General features: G+C 48.7%; 2 protein-coding genes across 2 annotated transcripts; one reads left to right on the top strand and one right to left on the bottom strand.

The window, feature by feature from the left end:
• Positions 1–1,608: 1,608 nt before the first annotated feature.
• LOC120753126 (acrosin-like) lies at positions 1,609–4,989 on the top strand. Its single transcript, XM_040065067.2, has 5 exons — positions 1,609–1,721; positions 2,688–2,894; positions 3,223–3,488; positions 3,702–3,847; positions 4,308–4,989. Exons 2-5 carry the CDS (start codon positions 2,734–2,736, stop codon positions 4,956–4,958), a joined length of 1,224 nt encoding a protein of 407 aa, XP_039921001.1. The 5' UTR covers positions 1,609–1,721; positions 2,688–2,733; the 3' UTR covers positions 4,959–4,989.
• A 6,368-nt stretch (positions 4,990–11,357) lies between these two features.
• REELD1 (reeler domain containing 1) lies at positions 11,358–20,042 on the bottom strand. The gene is made up of 7 exons (XM_040065396.1): positions 20,018–20,042; positions 18,653–18,873; positions 17,629–17,851; positions 15,783–15,934; positions 14,790–15,057; positions 13,842–13,865; positions 11,358–11,909 (listed from the first exon to the last, which is right to left on the bottom strand). Exons 2-7 carry the CDS (start codon positions 18,870–18,872, stop codon positions 11,471–11,473), a joined length of 1,326 nt encoding a protein of 441 aa, XP_039921330.1. The 5' UTR covers position 18,873; positions 20,018–20,042; the 3' UTR covers positions 11,358–11,470.
• Positions 20,043–21,501: the final 1,459 nt, after the last annotated feature.

The following is a 21,501-nucleotide window of genomic DNA, read 5'->3' as shown; positions in this document are numbered from 1 at the left end:
CTGATGCCTCTGCAGCACACATTCCATCATCTCTTTGATTTCTTCCTAATTAATGGAAGTGTCTGATCACCCATTTGCAATTAGTTTTTAAGTACCCTTGATTACTTTTTTGGCTGTTGTTTGGGAATTGATTTAGAGTTGAAATATGTCTCAACTAATTGCAAGACATAATACCACAAAACTGTCTGAATTGACAAATACTAATGTGTACTTAACATCTGCCCTAGATACCAATGTTTGTACCCACACACAGAGGATGCTGCTACAGGCTGAAAGTGGAAGACAGGAACAATGTATTTTATCCAAAGTCTGTATTTCTCTATTAAATCTCAAATCAGCATGAGGCATATATCCCATTCAGATAGTCATCTGTTTGGCATCTTCACTAAAAAGAGAACTTTCTAGATGACCCTTATGGCAGCAGAAGTTGTAGTTCTAGCTGACATTACTCAATTAACCCTCTGTGAGATTTCTCCAAAAGTGTTGGCTGCCATATCCATCTTAAAAGAAAAAAAAAGCCAAAAAAACCCCCAAACAACACTCCCCCCCCCACAATCCAAAACTAACTAACCAAAAAAATCCCCTAAAGCAACAATAAAAAACACCCACATACTTCGAATGTCTCCTGTTTGTTGTCAGAATGATACATTAAAAATTTGCCAAGTCATGCAAACCAGCGTCCTTTCATATTCTGGGCACATCATTAATTTTCGCAGGAAAACATTTAGAATCACGAGGTGATTCTAAATATTAGTGTTTCAAACCACTAGGTCTGCTCAAACATTGGATGCAGTTATTTTTCAGCATCTTCCATACATTAAGTTTAGCTACCTTGTTTTATTAAAAATCCAGCTGTAGTGGCAAACAAACAAAATTTTTAAAAAATCAGGAAGAGAAAAAGGGGAAAGAAGCAACCCATGTGTGACCTCTGGTGGTTTTACGACTTACTCAGAATATTGTACCTTCATCAATAATTAAATGACTCTCCCTTTTAAAATGTATTGAGCCCTCATTTTTATGTGGATGGGTATTACTACACCAAAAATTCTACCTCACACTGAGAAAAAGGATGATCATAAGAATGGGAAAATAACTCAGATAAATAAAACCAAAACCAATGGAAATGCAAACCTTTCGCCAACTCCTTGAAAGAGATTGACAATCTGAGGAAGTGTAAACACGTGGGGCCTACATTTCCCAAAATAAGAAATGATGGCAGATGCTCAGCTGGCACTGACATATCAGGTAACCATCACTTTGGAAGGACAGGTACTCTCTGAAAACTGGCCGCTTTCAATAAGATTGAAAAGAAGGTGCTTGAAGACCGAGGTGTTCAAAAATTTAATTTGCTTTGCAAATACAGATTTTGACTAATTTTCAATTTTCTCATTTTTTCCTTCTTTGTTAGTATGTATATATACACATATTAATTGTGTACATCTGTATCAGTCACCAAGTCAATATTTAGCTGCCATTTTGATTACATATTTTCTTTTGTGTTTGTTTGGTTAAGGATCTTCAGGAGGTTTCCAGAATATATGAGCTGGCATGGAAAACAAAGCTACGTTTTACCAGATGTATCTCGATGCTTCTTAATACCATGTGTTTCATCATTGTTTTCTCTATGCCTTGTTCTTTGCAGGCAGCACCTAGCACTCTATAGTCCTTCAGAGAGACTGCTGGCCATGGCTGAGAAGTCATCCTGGAAAGCAGGGACACAGGTATTTCCCATTTTAGATACACATATATGACCAAATGGACTTTTACTTGGGTGTATTACACGATAGCAATACCTAAAGTCAGTCAAACTGTCATATTTTAAAGAATGAAAGCAAAACTGTCTATCTTGCTGATAAATGCATCTGCGCTTCCCTGTGCCCCAGCACACCCTCATCCCGCAAGGAGAGGTGCCTGCAAAAAAGCTGGAGAGAGATTTTTTTGTAAGGGGCAAGTAGTGGTAGAAAAAGAGGGAATGGTTTCAAACTGAAAGACAGCAGGTTTAGAATAGATACGAGGAAGAAATTCTCGACTGTGAGGCACAGGCACAGGTTGCCCAGAGAAGCTGTGGCTGCCCCGTCCCTGGGAATGTCCAAGGCCCCATTGGATGGGGCTCTGAGCAGCCTGGTCTGGTGTGAGATGTCCCTGCCCGTGGCAGGGGTTGGAACTGGATGACCGCTAAGGTCCACTCTGACCCGAACCATTCTCCAGTTCCACGTTGTGCCAGAGGCCGCAGTGCCCAGAACGTGGAACCGGCTGCTCTGTGACATCAGCCCGGGCTGAGGGCACCGCGGGAGCTGCGGGCACTGCGGCTGCGGCTGTGCCGGCGCACGGAGGCCTCGCTCCCGCAGCTGACACGAGCCACGGGCGGCGATGCTGCTGCTCTGCCTCCTCGTCCTGCTGGCCGCGTGCAGGCCTGTGCAGGGCACGTGGAACTCCTGCGAGTAAGTGGCCCCAAGGCTCTGGGAGGGAGCTCGGGCAACGCTTCGGGGGCTCCCTGGAGAGGGCCCGCTTGTCCTCCGTGGCCAGGCCACAGCTTCCCAAACCCCATGGGGAAGCCTCAGTTCCTTGTGGGCGGGCGCACACCCCGCGGCCCTCTCTGGCCTGCCGTCCCTGCACACCTTGTGGGGAGCTTCTGCTGGAGCAGCAGCGCGCCGCGGAGCGGGATGGAAATGGCTTTCTACTTGCAGAGGGAGCTGCGGGCTCCGGCCCTTGACTTATGATGATGAGCGAGGCATGACACGCGTCGTGGGTGGCACCAGTGCCAAGGCAGGGGCCTGGCCCTGGCTTGTCAGCATCCAAGATCCCTCGGTTGCAGGCACGGGACATCTGTGCGGAGGGTCCCTCATCAGCGTACAGTGGGTCCTCACAGCAGCCCACTGCTTTGCCGACTCCAGGTAAGGAGGAGTGGGAAACAGGGACATCCCACAACATCAGCAGGTGCCCTGTCAGCAGTGCCATATGCTGTCCCTACTCATTTCCTTGCAGCGTGCCCAGTGCCTGGGCAATGCAGAGCCCAGCTGAGAAATTGCTTAGAAGGCTGGGCACATGCCACTACTTCCTAGCAGCCTCCAGCTGACATTCCCAGAGCCTAAGGCATGCTAGAGCAGTTACCGCCTTCATAATGCTGCCTTGCTCTCTGCCCTGAGAAGAAGGCTGCTCACTGCTGGGCTGCCCCAGCTGCAGGCTCTGCTCCCTCTCACCCCTCTCTCCACGTGCCTTCAGGAACATCAGCGCCATGCGCCTGCTGATCGGGGCCACCCAGCTGACTGAGCCGGGCCCTGGGGCCGAGGTGCGCCTGATCAAGCGGCTGCTGGTTCACAAGGAATACGGTCCCGCCGACCAGAGCAACGACATCGCGCTGCTGGAACTGAACGAGCCTGTCCAGTGCGGCCCCTACATCCAGCTGGGCTGTGTGCCCAACGCCACGCTGAACGTGGCACTGCTGGAAGACTGCTACGTCGCTGGCTGGGGTGCCACCACTGCCAGATGTGAGTTTCCAAAAATGGAGGGCAAGATAAGTTGGGCTTCCCGACAGTAGAGGCCAAAACAAGTCAGGCTGCCCACTCCCTAAAGGCAGACAGCAGGGACAGAGAGCTCCAGCCCCTCTGTAGAGGCAAAGCAAGCCCTAGGAAAGGGGATCACCCCCAGATGGGGAAAGTGGCAGCAAGCTGCTGGGTCCTCATTCCTTTCTCTGCTCACAGCTCAAAGATCGAGTGACATCCTGCAGGAGGCCAAGGTGCACCTTATCAACGTCCAGTTGTGCAACAGCAGCAAGTGGTACGATGGGGATGTCCACACCCACAACTTGTGTGCTGGCTACCCGGAGGGTGGCATCGACACCTGCCAGGTAGGAGTGTGTGACAAGTCACTCGGCCCCCAGCAGCGCAGGCAGCCCTGCCCCAACACAGTCCCCACTTTCCCTGGCTAGTCACTCTCTCAGCCCCGGTTCCCCGTCAGTGCTGGGGCTTCCCACCCATTCCCCATGTGCAGGGCCTCCCTTGTCCCAGAGGCCTGGCACTCTGCCCAGAAAGCCCTGCTAGTGCTCTTGGCAGCCCAGAGGTCCAGACACCAATGCTGGATCATCTGTCCTCTGCACATCCAGGATCACTGTGCAGAGCTGAGTTGAGAGCCTGACTTCATAGGCCCTCAAACTGCTCCCAGCCAAGCTTCTGGAGGCTCCAGCACCTGAGCAGAGCCTTGCTCTGCTGGGAATACAGCTCTGGCAGGGGCTGTGAGAGAGAAGAAGGAAGCCCCAGCGCTGACAGGAGCCACCAAGCACCACCTTAACTTTCTCTGCTCCTCTGCAGGGTGACAGTGGGGGTCCACTCATGTGCAGAGACAACAGCGCTGACTTCTTCTGGGTTGTCGGAGTGACCAGCTGGGGAAAAGGCTGTGCCAGAGCACAGCGGCCTGGAATATACACTTCTGTTCAGCACTTCTATAACTGGATTCTGGTCCAGATGGAACTGCTCCCACAAGTAGAGGCTTCTCGGGCATGGGGTCATTATACAACTGCCTCACAACCCTGGGCTCATCATACAAACGCCCCATGGCCCACTCAGAAGCCGTGGCCGACAGCGCTCCCCACTTCTAGGCCATGGCCAACAACACTGCCCACTCAGAGGCCGTGGCCAACAACACTGCCCACTCACAGGCCATGGCCAACAACACTGCCCACTCAGAGGCCATGGCCAACAACGCTGCCCACTCACAGGCCATGGCCAACAACACTGCCCACTCAGAGGCCATGGCCAACAACGCTGCCCACTCACAGGCCATGGCCAACAACGCTGCCCACTCACAGGCCGTGGCCAAAACCAACCCCCACTCAGAAGCCAAGTTTGATACCACCACCAGTGGAAGAGATTAAGAGCTGCCCATTTCCAATCAAGAAGCTGATGGAATTCTTCGCTCAGATCCAGGAGCTCCTAAAGAATCTACAGGGAATTACAGTTTGAGCAGGAGAATAGACAGGATTCAGTGCACGTTGCATGGGACCGTGACCGTTTCCTGCTGAGGCAATGCCTGTTGATCCAAAGGCTGCCCCAGTGCCAAAGGCCTGCTCTGTCCTGCCCACATTGCTCCTCTGCGTGTATGCAAACGCTCTTGTTGATTTAGTTGCTGAAATAAAGTTGCCTATGTTTGTGGTTAACCATGCTTTCAGTCCAGTTTGGTCTCCTGGGCAAGGATAAGACTTCCTTTCCCAGAACCTGCAAAATGAGGCTGCACCAGAGCACTTGGGCACAAAAGGAGTCACTCCAAAGGGCTGGAACTGTGCCTGGTGAGAGGAGAATGCTCAGAGCCACCACAGGATAGAGAAGACTGGCACATCAAGGCTAGGAAGAGGACAGGAGAAGACAATGCCACAGGCAGACACCTTGGGGGAAACACATTGAGGCACACAGGCTGGTGACTAGGGCCTGGCAAAAGCCCTAGCTAATGGAGCAGACCTGGGAAACTCCTGAGCATGACAAGCAAAATTGCCAACTGTCACAAAGTCAGGGAGAAGCTGACAGGAGCTACAGTGCACTAAGGAAGAGCAAGATTTCACAGGTAGCAAAGGGACATTGGTGTGTGAGGTGGCCACATTTAGAGATGTTTGAAGGAAGAGTGTGGGTCATTCTGGGGAGAAGAACCTGGTAGGAGAAGAAGGACCTAGGAAACTGCATCTGTAATGCTGCGGAAGGCCAAGGTGAGCTCGTTAACAGCACCTGCAACACCAAGTCTGTTCACAGGTAAGACAAGCCTTGGATTCAGGGGGAAAAGATAGCAGGGAGGAGAGAAGAGTCAAGGAAGATGAGGGGGGATGTGTAAGCATGGCAGATAGGGAGAAGGGAGGATCAAGGATTCAGTGTCACAGACACAAGGCTGTGTCCTTGGCCTCGCATTGCAGGTCCACAACTGCCCGTGTCAGTGTGGGCCCAGAACAGCGCTAGCCCTTGTTGGCATCAAGGACAGAGAGCCTCGCAGAGGCTGTTGCTGTGGCTGCCGTGGCCAGCATGGACTGTGCTGCATCCATGTTTCCCATGCTTTGCACAGTAAGGATGACACTGCTTGGCTATCTCTGGCATATTTAACTTGAGCTGCATTGCTGTAAGCAGCCTGCAGTGGCTGTAACCAGACTGGACATGTGTATGCTGTCTGCAGGAGCCTTGTGCTCTCGTGGGTGTTTTTTGGGAAGGAAATGTTGGCAGGCAGCTGCAGAGAGTGGGGTGGCAGTGAAGCTCCCAAAGAGAGCATGATGCTGCATAGGGTACTTTTCTGCAAGCTGTTAGCAGGAAGTTCTGGGAGCTCTGCAAATAGAGGGGCTAAAATAAAGCTGGAGAGGGACTTTTTTACAAGGGCAAGCAGTAATAGGATAAGGAGGAATGGCTTTAAAGTGAAGGTAGGTTTAGAATAGATATTAGGAAGAAATTCTGCTCAACCAGAGGAACTCGGTGACTTCAAAGTTGCACTCAAAGCAAATGTCAAAACCATCTCCTCCTCAGAGATGGAAAAAGCCTGTCACAGCCATTACAGTGACACAAGCACCTACCAGCAGCTCTGAACTGCTCATTCAAATGCCAAGTGACAGGCAGATGTTTCCAGTAAGAAATACAGCCCTCTCAGAGCCTTTGGTTGCATCACCCACCAGGACAGCATTGCCTCAGCCTTCCCTGGCCAGGGCTGTGACCTGCTGGAGTCACTTGAGCTCAGGCAGCCTCAGACAGAGCACAAGGCACTGATGGAACTGGAGAGAGCTTGGATTTTTCTTGTCATAAATGTCTTTTTCAGTAGGGAGCTGGCAAGGAGAAGCGGACATAAGACAACTTACACCCTGCTTATTGTTGTCCCATCAGGGTTTGTGTAGCGGGTTTCTAGAAGAAAAAGTCCCCACAAACTGCAGTTGGGAATTTGAAATAGCACTGAGGACAACTGCGTATGCTCCGTAGTGGCTTGAAAATTAAGACAGCGCTTAAACCACGCAAGCCGCAATGTCTCTGACGAGCGCAGGGAAGGATTCCAAGCCCCCTCTCCGCGGGAGCGCTCCCGGGGCCCGGCCCGGGGCCGCCATCGCCGGGACAAGGCTGCCCCCTGGCGGCGGGAGCGCGGGGCGCCCGGCGGGAATGGCGGGGACGCGGCCCGGGCACGGATCCGCCCGCGCGGCTGCTGCGGGATTCCGACTGCAGGCAGCCGCTGCCGCCGACACGCCGCGTCGGTGCTGCCTTAGACACCGGCAATTACTGGTGACACCTCGCTTTGACTGGGTTAAATATTTTCCCGCTCCCGGCCGTGTGTTCGCGCGGGAAGGATCGGCAAGTCGCGTCTGCTGCCGTTCCCTCTGCGCCAGCTGCCCGATGTCCTTGGTACCTGGCCGTCAGTTCTTAATGTACATCAACATGCGCTGATATACAGCCGGGCTGATCTTTGACTCACCTTTGGAACGGCGACACATTTTCTCCACAACAAATTATACTTTGACGTTAGAAGGTGGCAATCTGTAATGGATATTGCAATCTGAAGATTGAAAGAGACTATCTGTGATCTTTGTCCTCAGCCGAGTAAGCTGGAGTCTCTCTTCCCTCCTACACATTATTTGATTGTGGGACATAACCTTGGAATGTACTAATAATCATCAGTCAGAGCTGATGTATCCGTTACGGGCCTGCCCTGCTCGGCGAGGGAGACGTTCTCTAGAACAGTAGTAAATCAGCAAAACATGCACTTAAATATACAGTAAAATGTGGTTTGAGACACAGTCCTTCATACATCACGTAGCAAAATGTTTTATTGAGAGAGTCACACGCGCGCTAATGAGGAAATAGGGCTGCCGAGACAAGACCTGTGAAGGGGAAGCAGTTCCGTGGCAGGATGGGGCTGGGAGACATCTCTGAGCAGCTCCTGCTCCAGGGGAGGTTGTGACTCCCCAAGTCCTTCTCTGCCCTCTCGTAGCCTTGGACGAGCTGGCAGGAGAGAGATGGGAAGGCAAAGGAAGGAAAGGAGCCCTGTAGAGCTGTCCAGACACAATGGGCCTTAAGGGCCCGGCAGGGCCCGTGAAAGGACCCACCTTGCCAGGAGGAGGGAGGGGTCTGTTCTGCTGTTCACCAGCTTCGCAGGTCAGGCTGCTATTTTGTCATTTGCTTTTGCTGCTAAGCAGCTGCCTTTTTGGAGCTGAATGTTGTTGGAATTGTCTCCTTTTCTTTTTTACAGGCATTTGTCATTATTATTTAAATCTGAGTGAATAAATAACACATGCATCTGCTGAACGTTTTGCTCTCCAGGTTCCTGACCTTACTGTTTTGCCTTCCTTGGTTTTTGTGGTCCTGAGTAGTTGCAGAAACTGTGCCAAAAGGGCTGGCCAAGCCAGCCAGATCTCTGAAATGCCTGGGGCTGCATCCCACACTGATCTGGGAGAGCCTGAGCTCGCACATCCCTGCTGACCGTGATTGCTGGGCCCACAGGGCCCTGGGGCTTCTCCTGTGAGTCTTGTCACCCTTTTGGGAGCTGGCCAAATTGGTGCATGTCTGGCTTTTTTTGCCTACTAGTGACAGTTCAACCAATGCAGGAAATGTCTGTGATCTCCAAGCTTTGGATCAATTGTCTTGCTTAGTGCAACCTCTCCGCATTACATTTTGTTTTTTCTAATTCTTTTTTTTTTTTTTTTCCCGTTGAGTTAGATAGCTCAAGCATTGCAATAGTCATAGACATTTTTACTGCCAAAACTATGTTTGATGCCTTTTTGGCTGGTGGGGAGATAGGCTCAGGATGGATGTGCATTAGCTGCTTTCAGTACCTCTGACCCCAAACCATGTCACTTCACTGAGGGATGAAGTCACAGCCTGACGTGGGCCATGGGTGACTGCAGGCTGAGCTGCCCTGGAGGAACTGAGATCCCCAGTTCCAGCAGAATGTCTGGGACCAGCCCAGTCATGCACCTAGGAGGGAAACTAGGCAAGTCTTTCACTTGTCTCTCCAGTAAATATTAGAATGGTTTGTGCCTTTGTTTTCTTAATTCTTACTTTTTTTTCTCGGAAACCTGTTACAAGCATGAGCACAGACTAATTTCCATAAAAGACAAGTCAGTTAAGAATGGGGATGTCTGGGTGGTTTGCCCTTTAATAAATTAACCAGTGCTCATGTTTTTAACAACCTTACGAAGATATAAGACCTCCGTTCCTCCTGTCATGGCAACTGCAACAAACGGAACATCATTCAGAAGTCAAGAAAAAAACACAGGCACTTTAGGTCTCAGCCAAGAGAGCAGCAAAGCAGCAAAACTCATGACTAATTCAGAGGAGCTGTGTCCCTCAGATCCCACCGTTACTGGTCTCACCACTAATAATACTGGAGCACGTCGATTAAGCAGAAGGCAGAATGGTGTTGAAGTGCCACTCTCCCAGTCAAACACCTCCATGAGGCCCTCCCTTGCTCTAGTCAGCCTAGAAAGAAGCAATGCTGGGTTGTGGGGAGAGAGCTGAGGAGAGGAAGGTTCTGGTTTTATAGCCAGAGCCGTCTGGTAACATTAATCCTAGAGAGACAGTGAAAGAGGCTATAGGTCTTTGTAATTTATTCATAAACAGCTATGCCATCGTAAGAAACTTTTTAAAATAATATGTGATAGTTCTTTAAATATTTAAGAGTTTGTTGACCTATTTTCTCATTTAATTAGGATTTTTTTTTTTGGCTGCATTAACAATGACTTGAATGCAGTCTCTTTTAGTCACTACACAGTTCAGCTACACTGGGTTGCAGAAACACGATTTCTTTCTAAGGCACGTGACACGGCAGAGGAATGCCGTTGTATCTAGATTTGTGCTTAAAAACCTGGAGGCTTACTAGTAGGGAGGGCATAAGCTCAATTAGTGAATATAAAACCATTCATCTAGCAAACTTTGTCTTTTAGATTACAGCACTACCCTTGTTTTTTCTGCAGCAAAAGGCTACGGTGCAGTTGTCCTTCTCTTCAAAGTGCAACGATTAAGAGCATCAAGCTCATGTCTGCAAGCTACATTTGTGAGTACACTTCTTTTCTTCCTCATTTATTTTGCCCAGGGCTCACTGGGCCTAGAAGTGAAGGTGATAAAAATTTGTCCATGTGTGCAGAACAAATGTCACTGATCACAGTGCAGCAGTATGGTCAGAAAACAGTTCTTTGTGAGTGCTAAGGAAGGCTCTGTTAGCAAGAGCTGCACTCTGTGCATCGAGCTGGAGCAGGAGAGCTCATGTCCCACCTGTCTCCCCTGAAGGCCGTGGTGAGGTAAGGGAGGATGTGAGAGCAGGGCTTTGACTGGCTGTCCAGCATGGAGATGGGCAAATAGAAGGAGATGGCCACAGGGCCCTCTTGACAGAGGGGAAGCTGTCACCAGGAAGGCTGGGTGAACCATCAGAGTCCTGTCATTACATGCTTGGTTCAGGGGGATTGCTGTGGGCTGTGAATTAGGCGGCAGCACCAAAACGTAAGTTTGTTCCTCACTACGTGGCTTGGGAACGATCAGCTCTGAACTGATCCAACCTAGAAAAGGACACCAGAAGGGTCAATTCCTGCTCTCTGAAAGCCTCTAAAATGTACATCTCAAGAGGATCATGATCAGGTCTATTTCTGGCTCTTTTAAAGCTGCAGTAAAATAAAACTTTATCCTTGCTTTTGTCACCTCTCCTTCTTAGGAGGTGTCCAGGATCATGCTGTTTTCCACGGGCTGCTTTAGGAGTCTCCTGCAGAAAACCACACGGTCAGAGAGAAGTTTGCACAAACTCAGAACACAAGGATGTGTTAATTTCCTGTGCAGCCTTTGCAGGGCATCTCCAAAGTGACCTGGAAAGGTACTTCTCAGTCTGTGTTTCTGCACAGTGTCACTCAGCTGACTCAAAATAAAAGGCTAAATAAATGTTGGCCGTCAGGCTTCAACAAGCTTCTTCATCAGGTGCAAATGGACAGGAAAGATTTTCTTCCATTTGCACCTGATGAGGAGGCATGTTTCTCCCCAAAAAGCTGGTGTCTGCCATCCTGTGTTTCACTCCATGGATCAATTCAGCGTTCTTGGGATCAATGTTCTCCACTAATGAGTTATTGCTTTTTATTTTCAAATTGGAACTTGAAATCTTCTGGCAAATATTTGTCATCCGAGGGATACCAAGTGCACAGAGTCAAATCTGTAAGCTCTTAAATGAGAATGGTTGGGTTTGTAGTTCCTAGAAAGAAATACAGCACTCAAAACTTTTTTTCTGAGATTGAACAGGAGTCAATACCACAGTGCAGAGGAAGAATTTCTATTTTTGGCTGCACCCTTAAGGCAACAGGAGAAGCGTATGTCATTGCCACTGTGACGGCTAATGAGCAGATATACAATATTAATTGCAGTAAGTGTAACACACTGAACAATCTATCAGCTTCTGTCTTCTCAGCAGCTGTAGTTTAGATACTTTTGCCTAACACCTCTGTCTGAACGGGCTGCTTTGGGTTTGTTTGCCTGAATGGCAGCACATAGAGGGTCTAAGCTACCACCGCCTTCTTCCCGCCGCCCGAGGGGCTGACCCAGTTGTACTGGGCTTGCACCAGCACGAAGCTGTTCTCCCGGATCTTTCGGAAGTGCATCACCTCCCCGTTTTCCGTGATGGTGATGACATCGGGCTCGGGCTCGCTGAAGGACACCTCGGCCCGCTTGTGGCAGTGCTGGGCGCAGACACAGCGCATGGCAGCCGCCAGCGCCAGGCCCAGCGCGGCCGTGCAGACCAGGAGGATGCCAAGTTGGGCTGCGAGGAGTCGGGTTCCTCTGCCAGGGCCTTCCCCTTTCTCGGGAGCAGCGGATTCGGGAGCTGCTCTGGTCACCCATGGCAGGGTATTCCCAGCTGCCTCCTGTTCATCCTTGTCCTCCTCGCCCCTGGTGCCTGCCTCCTCTGGCTGCGGCGCCAACTCTCTTTCTGCCGTTTGCCTTGAAGCCGAGGACAAATTGCCAGCGGTGCTGGCATCGCCAAGCCCGGCTGTGGTCGCAGCAATGTCACCCAGGTGAGTGCGTGTGTGCAGGGCGGAGGGTGATGCTGTCACACGTGGGGAGGCTTTCAAGATGCTCCCACTCTCGGTACTGCCCTTTGAAAGTAAAAACATGCCAAAATGTGCAGTGAGGGAAGAGAAAAGGGGGCCGACTAAGTTTCCACTCCTTACCTCACAGAACACTTCAGCTCTATTTCTGAAGCCCATGTTTCCGTCTGGCTATAGATTAACTCTTTTCTATTCCCTGTTTACTCAGTATCTTTTAGAAAATGAAGCAGATGCAACCCTGCTCCACCCATACCAGAATTGCCACGGGAGGAACAAAGGCATTCGAGTTGCTCCCAGGGGCAAAGGCAGTGTGGGTTGGAGGGGCAAAGGTGAAGGGCGCAGGTAGAGAGGAAGGTCACTACTTTGCCTCACTAAACGTCTGCAGTTCCAGTTGTGGTGGTGATATTTTTCACAGGCATCGTTATCACAAAATAATATCACTTAATAAACTTAAATTCCCACCTTGAGTGGCACCAGGGTCATGCTGAAAGGACAGGTGTGATCTTCCCAGCCAAGCTGCATGTGTAGGCTCACACAGACCCACTGGGATTCAGTATTGCCCTTCTGAGGCTATGGAGCGGATGGAGACTTGGGATGGCCTCTGCCATCAGCCGTTTTGGGGCGTTCACATACAATCTATAACCTCTCCCCAAAACCTCTCTTGCTTTCTCAGTTTACACAGCCAGGCTTAAATCCTCCACTCTTCTGTGTTGCTTGACCACCCATTTTAGAGGGAATGACAGTTCCTGCCTGGGCCTGCTTCTGGGGACTGCCTGTTTCCATGCACCTTATTTTAACTGTCACAAAATGCCAGCTGCTCCACGCCAGTTCTGCAGCCCAGGCTTTGCTGCAGGTATCATCCAAGACTAACTGGGGAACAAGCATGCAATTTAGGAGGCCCCCAATGAATTTTTCCATTCCCACTATGCACCTGAGCCCCCATCCAAAACCTGTAAAACGTACTGGAGTTTTTAATTTGGCTCCATTGAGATTTGGATCTGGCCCTCAGTAGCTGGCACATCTCCAGGCTGTCCAGCCCAGCAGGCTTTTTCACACATCCATTAATTACACCAGAGAAACTCTCACCCTCTACCATCATTAGTGATTTCTAAAGCTTCCTGGGAAGACAGTGTGGCAGGAGCACAAAGCTGAGGTAGGGAGCCCTGGCAAGCTGTGAAGCAAAGTAGTGGAGGGTCAGAGCATCCTTTGTGTAAGGGATGGTTTCTGAAGGCTATTAAAATACAGCAGTAAATAGAAGACTTTCTCAACTGCAAACTGTAAAGTAGCAGGCTGGCAAAGTTAGGATTGCATGTGTATGGATCACTTGCCCTCAAAATGCAAATGCCGTACTGTAAGGATATACTGCAGGATTTGAGACATTGGGATAGAAAATGGAACTGCCTTGCAAGTCCTTGCTCTACCTCAACTCATTTCTCCTTTCTTTTCATACTCCTCTCCATTCTTGCCTAATTTCTCAGTGTTTTTGTTTCATTATGTTCTTCTGATCTTGCCTTGTGCAATAACTCGTCCTTCCCTTTGGTTTCCATCTACTCCCAGTTCTCCACTTCTCTCCATGGCTGTGCTAGGTGCTCATGGTACACGTTTCTCCTTTATTTGTTGTCTGTCCTTTGCTCCTTCCTAAATATTTCTGGCTCATTCTGTGCTGTTTGTCCCCTTTCTCTTTTATTTTCTGTGAGATTATTTCTCTTTGACATCCGGGAAACCTGGTCTAGTTCTTTCTTCTCTTTGTATTTTTCTTCTCTCCATTGCCTCCATAGTGGAGCTATCCCATTAACTCTGTATCCTGTTATCTCTAAGCACATACCTTTCCAGCAACTTGTATTCCCGTCTACATAAGGGAAAGCAATTGTTTTTACAGTGGGCCTCTTAAAAACCCAGGCAGTGGACCCAAAAAAACCAAACCAAACCAAATCCAAACTAAAAAGAGATATAAACCCCAATTTCCAGTTAAGGAAAATAAAATCTAAAACTTTCAACAGTCTCAGTGTAGTTTTAGTCATTTATGACACCTACATGGGCTGCTAGGTGTCCCCCCTGCCCCTGGTGCTTACCTTCCTGTTGCCTGAACACATCAAACACAAGTGTAGGGTGGCAGCACTGGCACTTCTTCCTGCTCTGAAATACGAACAGAGGAAAGGCAGGGTTAGCAAGTGACACCTGTGGCTCACACCACTCCAAGAAGTGCTGCTCCTCAGAGCAGTTTTGGGATGCATGCAGTCAATGTAGATCATACAAGCTGTATATTGAATTGTGCCTGATCACTGATTCCTATCCCCATCATTTTCACCCACAGTATGAAATGTTGCATGGAAGCTCATGGAGCCCAAACCTTCTAAGACTTCTGAGCAGACATCCTCAAGCCCAAATTTCATAATTGTTTTACATCCTTTGTTTTCCTTTTCCCTGCAGATGGAGAAATAGGTCTGCTGAGTTCACTGTTTCACTGAATATTTGTATTCACTTTCAGAGAAATGTTGTAACAATCGATAGGTTTTATCACATTTTTCCGCCACCTGGCCAGTCCCCCACTGTGCTGAGCAACACATTGTTGGGTTGTTCGGAGTTTTGGATTTTCTCTCTGTCGCTGTCTGTCATATGCAATATCCAAAGAATTATTTCTCAAAATCTCAGCAAACACCCTCTCTCCTGCCCCCCCTACATGCAGACACCTTCCTGTATCTTCCTTGTTCGTGTGCAGGGAAACTTCCCCATAAGGACAGGAGAAACAGCTTTTCCCACCATCTAGTTTTACCCATTGAAGGTGCTGTAGCTGGAGGCATTGTCCTGGGAGAGGGAACCTTGCAGGGCATCCACCATTCCAACATCTTGGGTGGGAAGGGACGGCTCCAGCCCCCAGCCTCTGGACCGGATGCTCCTGCCGGACACAGCCCGCGACGTCCGGGCCGACTGCTTTGGCTCAGCAACGGGACGAGTGTCCGACCCCACACCAAAATCTGGCTCTGGTGCTGGTGTTGCCACGATGCCAGCGGGGCTGGTAGGCAGCAGGGAGCCAGTGGCAGCTGCGGGAGGGATGGGACCTTGTCCAGCAGAGAGACAAAACAAAAATCAGGGAGAGGGGAGAAGAAGTCTATTGTCTTCGGTTTGCTTATTTCAAATCCCGCTCGATGCCAAGATTTGCCAGGAAGGTTTGTAACAGCGACTCTTTTGTTTTCATGTCACTTATTTTTAAGAGGGAACCCAAGTGGAAATTAAAGCAGCAAAGCTCACTGCCTATGTAACGGTCAAGTAATATAATTAAAACTCAGCCTTGGTGCCATGCCAAAAATGCTGAGAAATACATCTGATTTGGGTATAAGTAAATTCTTGGAGCATCTTACTGACCAATGACTGCATAAATACAACTAAATATATACCCGGAGGGCAATAATCACAATCAGAGACAAATACGTTCCTCTTTTTAGGAAACATTGCTAATTGCACTTCTTTCTTTTCAAGACCTGAGGTTTTAGGTAAAGTATTTTAAGACTTGCATTGAAATCATAAGATCTGGCAACCTCATTTAACTGTCTAGTGCCCTCCTTGGAACTGGCTCCTCAAATACTGACGCACACCTTCACTTCAGGGAGCTCACCATGGCCATCACTGATCTCCTCAACAGACACAGGAGTTAAACGGGTCCCCCCAGCTTGTTTGGGCCACTTGTGTTGGACACTTACCCAGAAGAAGCTGTAAAACTACTCTGCTGGGGGTGTTGGTAGGAAACAACAAGGTTTGCTCACCATACCTGTGGGGTGAGGGTCAGCTGGTCCCTGCGGGGGCGCCGGGACTGCGGTGTTGGGCTTCTTGTCAGCAAGAGACTTGTTTTGCCCTCCCTGAGCCACAACAGCAGATTCAATCTTTGCCCAGTAAACAAAGTATGACTGGACTATGGAGATGCTGTTAAAACATAATCAGGCAAGAATTTACCGGCTCTGTAGCATTAATAAAACATCTGACTGCTTAGCTAATCACAAAGACTGCTTTAATCTGAAAAGAGAACCAATGCAAAAGTACTTTAAAGTATTAGCCTGTTGTACGTTTTCTATTACAAATAAAAGGTACCACGTCCCGTAAGAAAGATTCAGGGTGAAGAATCACCACTCAGTAATTAAATTCAGCAAAAAAAATGTGTGGGAACTTAAATAAACAAACAAACAAAAAAAATTAAAAAGCTGTATTACATCCATCATGTTGATAGAAGTAGATTTGTAAAACTTGGACTAACTATGCTTATAATCTTCTGTAGGCAGGGAAACAACAGTGGTATTTATTAATTAAAACAAGCCAATGTAACTTGTACAAACAGCAGAATAGGTAAGGTGAAGAAAAAGTCTCTCTTCTCAGCCCTCTGATATTTGAGCCTGCCTAATCCTCTGCTTTTTGTCAGGTGCCAAAACTCTGTTGGCCAACCTTTAACTTCACTCCAAGAGCTTTATTTAAGCTGGAGATTTTGGGAGAATTTCAGCTCAGATTGCTCAGCTGTTTCTGAGAATTATCTAAGGGGAAACCAACCTGGGTTTTCCTGTGCCAGATGACACTTTCAAGGCATTTTTAAGCCTAACAAGGCATTTTTCCAGATGCTGTGGCGGGGTAAAAAGGGAGAGTCTATCAGATATCAACTCAGAGGATCAAAAGCCAGAGTGTTGAAGGAAGTATCAGAGTGGGTGGCTAAGACTAGGTCTTGTTGGGTTTTGTTTTTGTTTTTTTGGGGGTTTTTTGTGTGGGGTTTTTTTTTTTTTTTTTTTTTTTTTTTTTGTGAGTTTAATAGTATTTCTCAAAACATTAATAGCATTTTCTGATCTAAAGCAATGGCAAAAAATTGGAAATTCCAAGTAGCAATATTTCTGTTTCAATGAATTTTCTTGAATCACGATGAGACGTTCAAGCCACAATGCTCAACAGGACACTTAGGTTTTGGGAAGCAGCCAAGGATCTGGCCAAGCAGTTTCTAAGTGGTTTTGTAAAGTTGAAATACAACAATTTAATCTCTTTTGAAATGAAAAGCCACTGTGCTTTCTATAAGGCAGTCAGTTAGAAGACGTTTAATTTCATTCTGAATCAGAACCAAGCTACTTGGACAGTTTGGGACTTTGGTGCAAAACAGAGATGTCAAGTTCTGACACAGTGCTCACTTCTTTCTATTGCGAGTAGTTTTGTTTATGTTGATTTTTTTTTTTAATTTTTTTTTTTTTTTTTTTTTTTTTTTTTAAGAAGAAGAAGAAGAAGAAGAAGAAGAAGAAGAAGAAGTGATATACAAGCTTATCCTGTAGGCAGGGAAGTCCTGTGGGCTTTATTATTTACAAAGACAGACACCATGGTCACGGTTCTCCCTTTATGCCTTAATATTTCTGTTTCCTAAAATGCTTAAGCTGTCACCTTCCAGTGTATCTATTCTGAGAAAATAGTGACCATGCAAATAAAAAGCAGCACTAGGCAGCAGATATTAATGGTGATTTATGTACCAGCTGGGATACTGTTGCAGCATTTGGTAAGTATTTAGCTACATTGAGTACAAGATACATAAACCACTGCCCTGGACAGCCTGTAACGGAGAAAGCACAAATTCTGATTAGGAACCAGCACGTCCTTACAAAAACTTGATGTCTCCAATGGGTTGGTCTGGTGCTTTCCATACGAAGGACAGGTTTCTCTTCAGTGACTTGTCTGAGTGTGTGACAGTGTCACCATCTTCAAAACAAGTCAGCAGCTTGGAACCAGGAGGCAGGAAGACAAACGTGCCAGCGATTTCGTTGTTGGACACTTTGCGAGCTTGCAGCATAAAGCCCATGTAATCCCGGGTGCTTCTTACTGTCACTTTTGGAAGACAAAACACAGGACACAAAGGGATTTGTCTTGCTGTTATGGAGTGAATTGCCTGCAGTGATGTTCCCAGAAAATACCTTGGGCAACACCACTGAAAATACCTTACTGTCTTTGTCCTCACAGTCTGTCTTGGACATGCTGGATACAGAAGGCCAGACTTTTACCTTTGGTTTTGCAATGTGTAACTGCACACAGGATTTGCCTGAGTCTTCCCCCTCCCCCTCATCCCTCCTTGATGATAAGCAGTTAACCACATTGGATCAGGCAGCATGCAGCCATTTTTGAGGAAGGAGCTTTGGACACTGCTCTGTATGTATGCAAAAGTCGTGTTCTGCTCTCTGAGGGGTTTTGTTTGGCACAGGGATGAACAGGCAAGTGGCCAAGCTGGGGAATGGTGCCTCTCAGCTCTGCCTGCATCTGCCTGAGGAGCAGCAATGCCAGGGATGGGGAATGCTGCCAACCATGCCCAAGAGTCACGTGAGTCACCCAGACCTCTTTGAGTGACACAGAGGGGCTGGGAGGGTGACTTTACCCACTGGAGGTGCCTCTCATGTGCCATTGCACATAATGAGGTCTGGTATGGTTGAGACACAGCTGACATAAATTAATCCCACTCAAAGCACTCGTGCTGCGAAGAGAATTCCTCTGTAAATACATCCTCATGACAAGAGAGGTGTTGTAGCTCACTCAGAGTGGTTATCCCTCTTCCCAGACCTCACAGAGGTTAATTCCATCACTTGAGATAAGTCACCTTGTATTTTTCGGATGCAGGAACGAGAAGCTGTTCCTTACCTGGCACCTTGTCTCCTGGGAAGTAGAAGGACACGTTGGTGTGGAGAGTGACGTAGTTGCTGTTGGAGCTGTGCAGCTGCACCCTCAGGTGCCTGGGCATCATGTCGGTGCAGGCGGAAAGGCTCGCGCCCTGCGAGAAGGCGGCCGCGTAGGAGACCAAGCACAGGGTGGTGCAGGCCCAGCCCACAATGGCAGCGTGGGCTCTCCCGCCATCCTCCATCCTACAGCGGGAAACAACGTGGAGTTCAAGCCAAAGCAGGGGCTTCCCAGATGGTGCCATTGATTTATCTGATCTCCAGAGCCGCCCTCCCCACTGCCTTTAAACAAAAGGGAATAAGGGACCTCTGTGGCACCTGGGGCCACTTTGGGAATCCGGTGTTTTCATTCTGAAGTGAACTGTTCAGGCTGGGAGAGGGAAGAGCCCCCCACGAGAGGATGTATTTCTTGTGCAGCTGCCAATGGAGGGAGTGGCTAGAAAAGATTTACTCTAAAAAGTCTTGTGGGTTTTAGGAGGAGGAGCAGGCTCTGTACAGCCACAGTCAGCACCCTCCACCACTCCCAGCCCAAATGTACAGCCTGATCAAGAGGGGAAACATCTGCCCCCTGACCTGCAGAGCTGCTGCAGGCCCCATCACATATGGGGCTGATGCCCAGGGCACAAGACAGCACAAAACACATTTCCAGATTGAACAGAGTATTCTGCCATTCTTCTTTTTCAAAATGCACTTTCCAAAGTAAAGCTGAAGGATGAGCGTGCAGCATTCTTTGTAATGGATATCGCAAAGCAGGTGCTTCTGATTTTAATGTAGCACTCTCTACCACCTTCTTTTCAACGTGCAGCCTTTCCTGCCTTAGATGTCATTATACTTAATCAATTAGTAAACATAAATAAATCAGAAGAAACACAGGCTGAGGAGGTCTAGCTTACACCTCCCTTTCAAGCACTTCTGAAACTCGCCAGCCAGCTAATAAAGCACCACTGCATGCGAAACAGTTCATGCCCAGCCTAAAGCAGCAAGTAGATGGATGCAGTTTAACCTTCCACAGCCAAACATCTTGCCACTCCAACCAGCTGCGTGCCAGAAGATGCTCGTGAGAATCACAGGAGCCTTCGCTAACTCTCCCAGCTCTGCTGGACCAGCGGCAGGATGTCTCCTTTTCATGGAGCCAGCCTCCCTTGCTGGATAAGATTTCTCGCAGGAGCTCATGGAAGCAGCAGGAGCAGCAGCTCTTTTCCTTGGGTGTTGGCCCGGCTGTGCCGTTCCCCATCCCAGCCCCGCCGCCCTCCTGTGCCCATCCCCGCGGGGGAGCAGCGCTGCTCCCGGGGCTGCCCGGGCTCCGGCTGCCGGTGCCGCCGGCGCTTACCTTGGGACACGTTCGCTGCCGGGCTTGCTGCCACCACTGCCCTGCCAGCCTGCCGGAGACCCATCCTTTCAGGGGCCTTCCTCGCCTGCTCCTCTAATGGGAAGCGCAGCAGCTGTTACTGCTAATACCCACCACCCACAGCAGCTCTCTGCCAGTGCCCAAATCCTGCTTTAATCACATTAGGTTTTTTCTTCACATCCTACCCCTTTTTGTCCTTTTCTTTTTTTTCTTCTTTTTTTTCCTGCTTTTTTCTTGTGTGTGTATGTGTTAAACCTCCAAGTTTCTTCAATGAAAAAAAAGACAACTATTGGGGAAGGGAAGGGGGAGACCCACAGCAAATCACAGGGTTTGAGTGGGATACCCTGAAACTCCTTTGCAGAGGCGCAGGATGACAGGACTTTTTCTTCCCTGTTACCCTCCCCCCTCACACATCCCCTTGTCCATGTTGAAGCAGAGCAAACCAAGCCACATCAGCTCCCTCCATGACCCCCGAGCAGTGTGCCCTGTCTCTCATGCTTACATGGGATTAATTTTGGCAGTAAAAGCAGAATTTTGCTACAAAGGCTGGCAAGGTTCATCCCATGTGCCAGCCTTGCCAGAAGGAGCCATCGACACCCCACAAATGTCCCAAAGCTGGCACAGGGGACCAAACATCTGATAAGTGTGACTGTCCCCCGGCACGTGAGCTGTATTCATGTCCAGGCTGTCAGTGCTGCTCTTTGCCCAAGCTTTGCTGCAGCTGTGCTGGCAGTCTGTGGCAGAGCTGATCCTGTCCCTTGTCACTGCAGACTGCTCTGGTGATCAGAGCTCTCTGATGCCCCTGGCCACTGACTCCAGGCTTGCCCTGCTCCCTGCCAGGGGCTCATTTCTGCCAGTTGTGCTTTATCTGTAAATCCCGCCTGGAATCTGACCATCATGCGAGACTGTCCAGAGGGAGCATTCTGGTGGCCTCTGCCTAGGGCACCCCCCAAAAACTGGGGGCAAGCTTGCAGAGGCTTCACTTAATAGTGCTGTTCCCATCAGCCTGCCCTGCTCTACAGCCTGTCTTTCAGAAGAGATACAAAATGCTGGGCTGGCATTGAGGTTCTGCTGCCGACAGCCCAGCTCTCAGCTGTTAAACTGCTTGGAAAGTATGGAAACATGCTACTGGGCTCTCATCAACCTGCTCTCCTCTGCATTTGAAAGATGCCTCAAAATCACTGAATTTCAAGATACAATGTAAGTCTTGTAGTTTTCTTTCCTTTTCTCAGTGGAAGCAGAGCATAGTTCAGGGGGAGGGAGGACAAGTTTGCATTCTTGGTTCTGTTCCAACTTGTAATTGCCCATCCTTCATACAAAAAAGAGAATACCTTTATGCTGTATTATGACTAATCCTTTCCTGAAACCAGCCAGTCTCTTATGGTTTTTCCTTCCTAACTTAATCCTAAAATCAGTGAGGGCCATTTCTTCACTGATTCCCACCTGAAAAAGCGGGAAAATCGGCC

The sequence above is a fragment of the Hirundo rustica genome, chromosome 5, assembly GCF_015227805.2.
Source record: "Hirundo rustica isolate bHirRus1 chromosome 5, bHirRus1.pri.v3, whole genome shotgun sequence".
NCBI lineage: Eukaryota > Metazoa > Chordata > Aves > Passeriformes > Hirundinidae > Hirundo > Hirundo rustica.
This window is presented reverse-complemented; position numbering and strand designations above follow the sequence as displayed.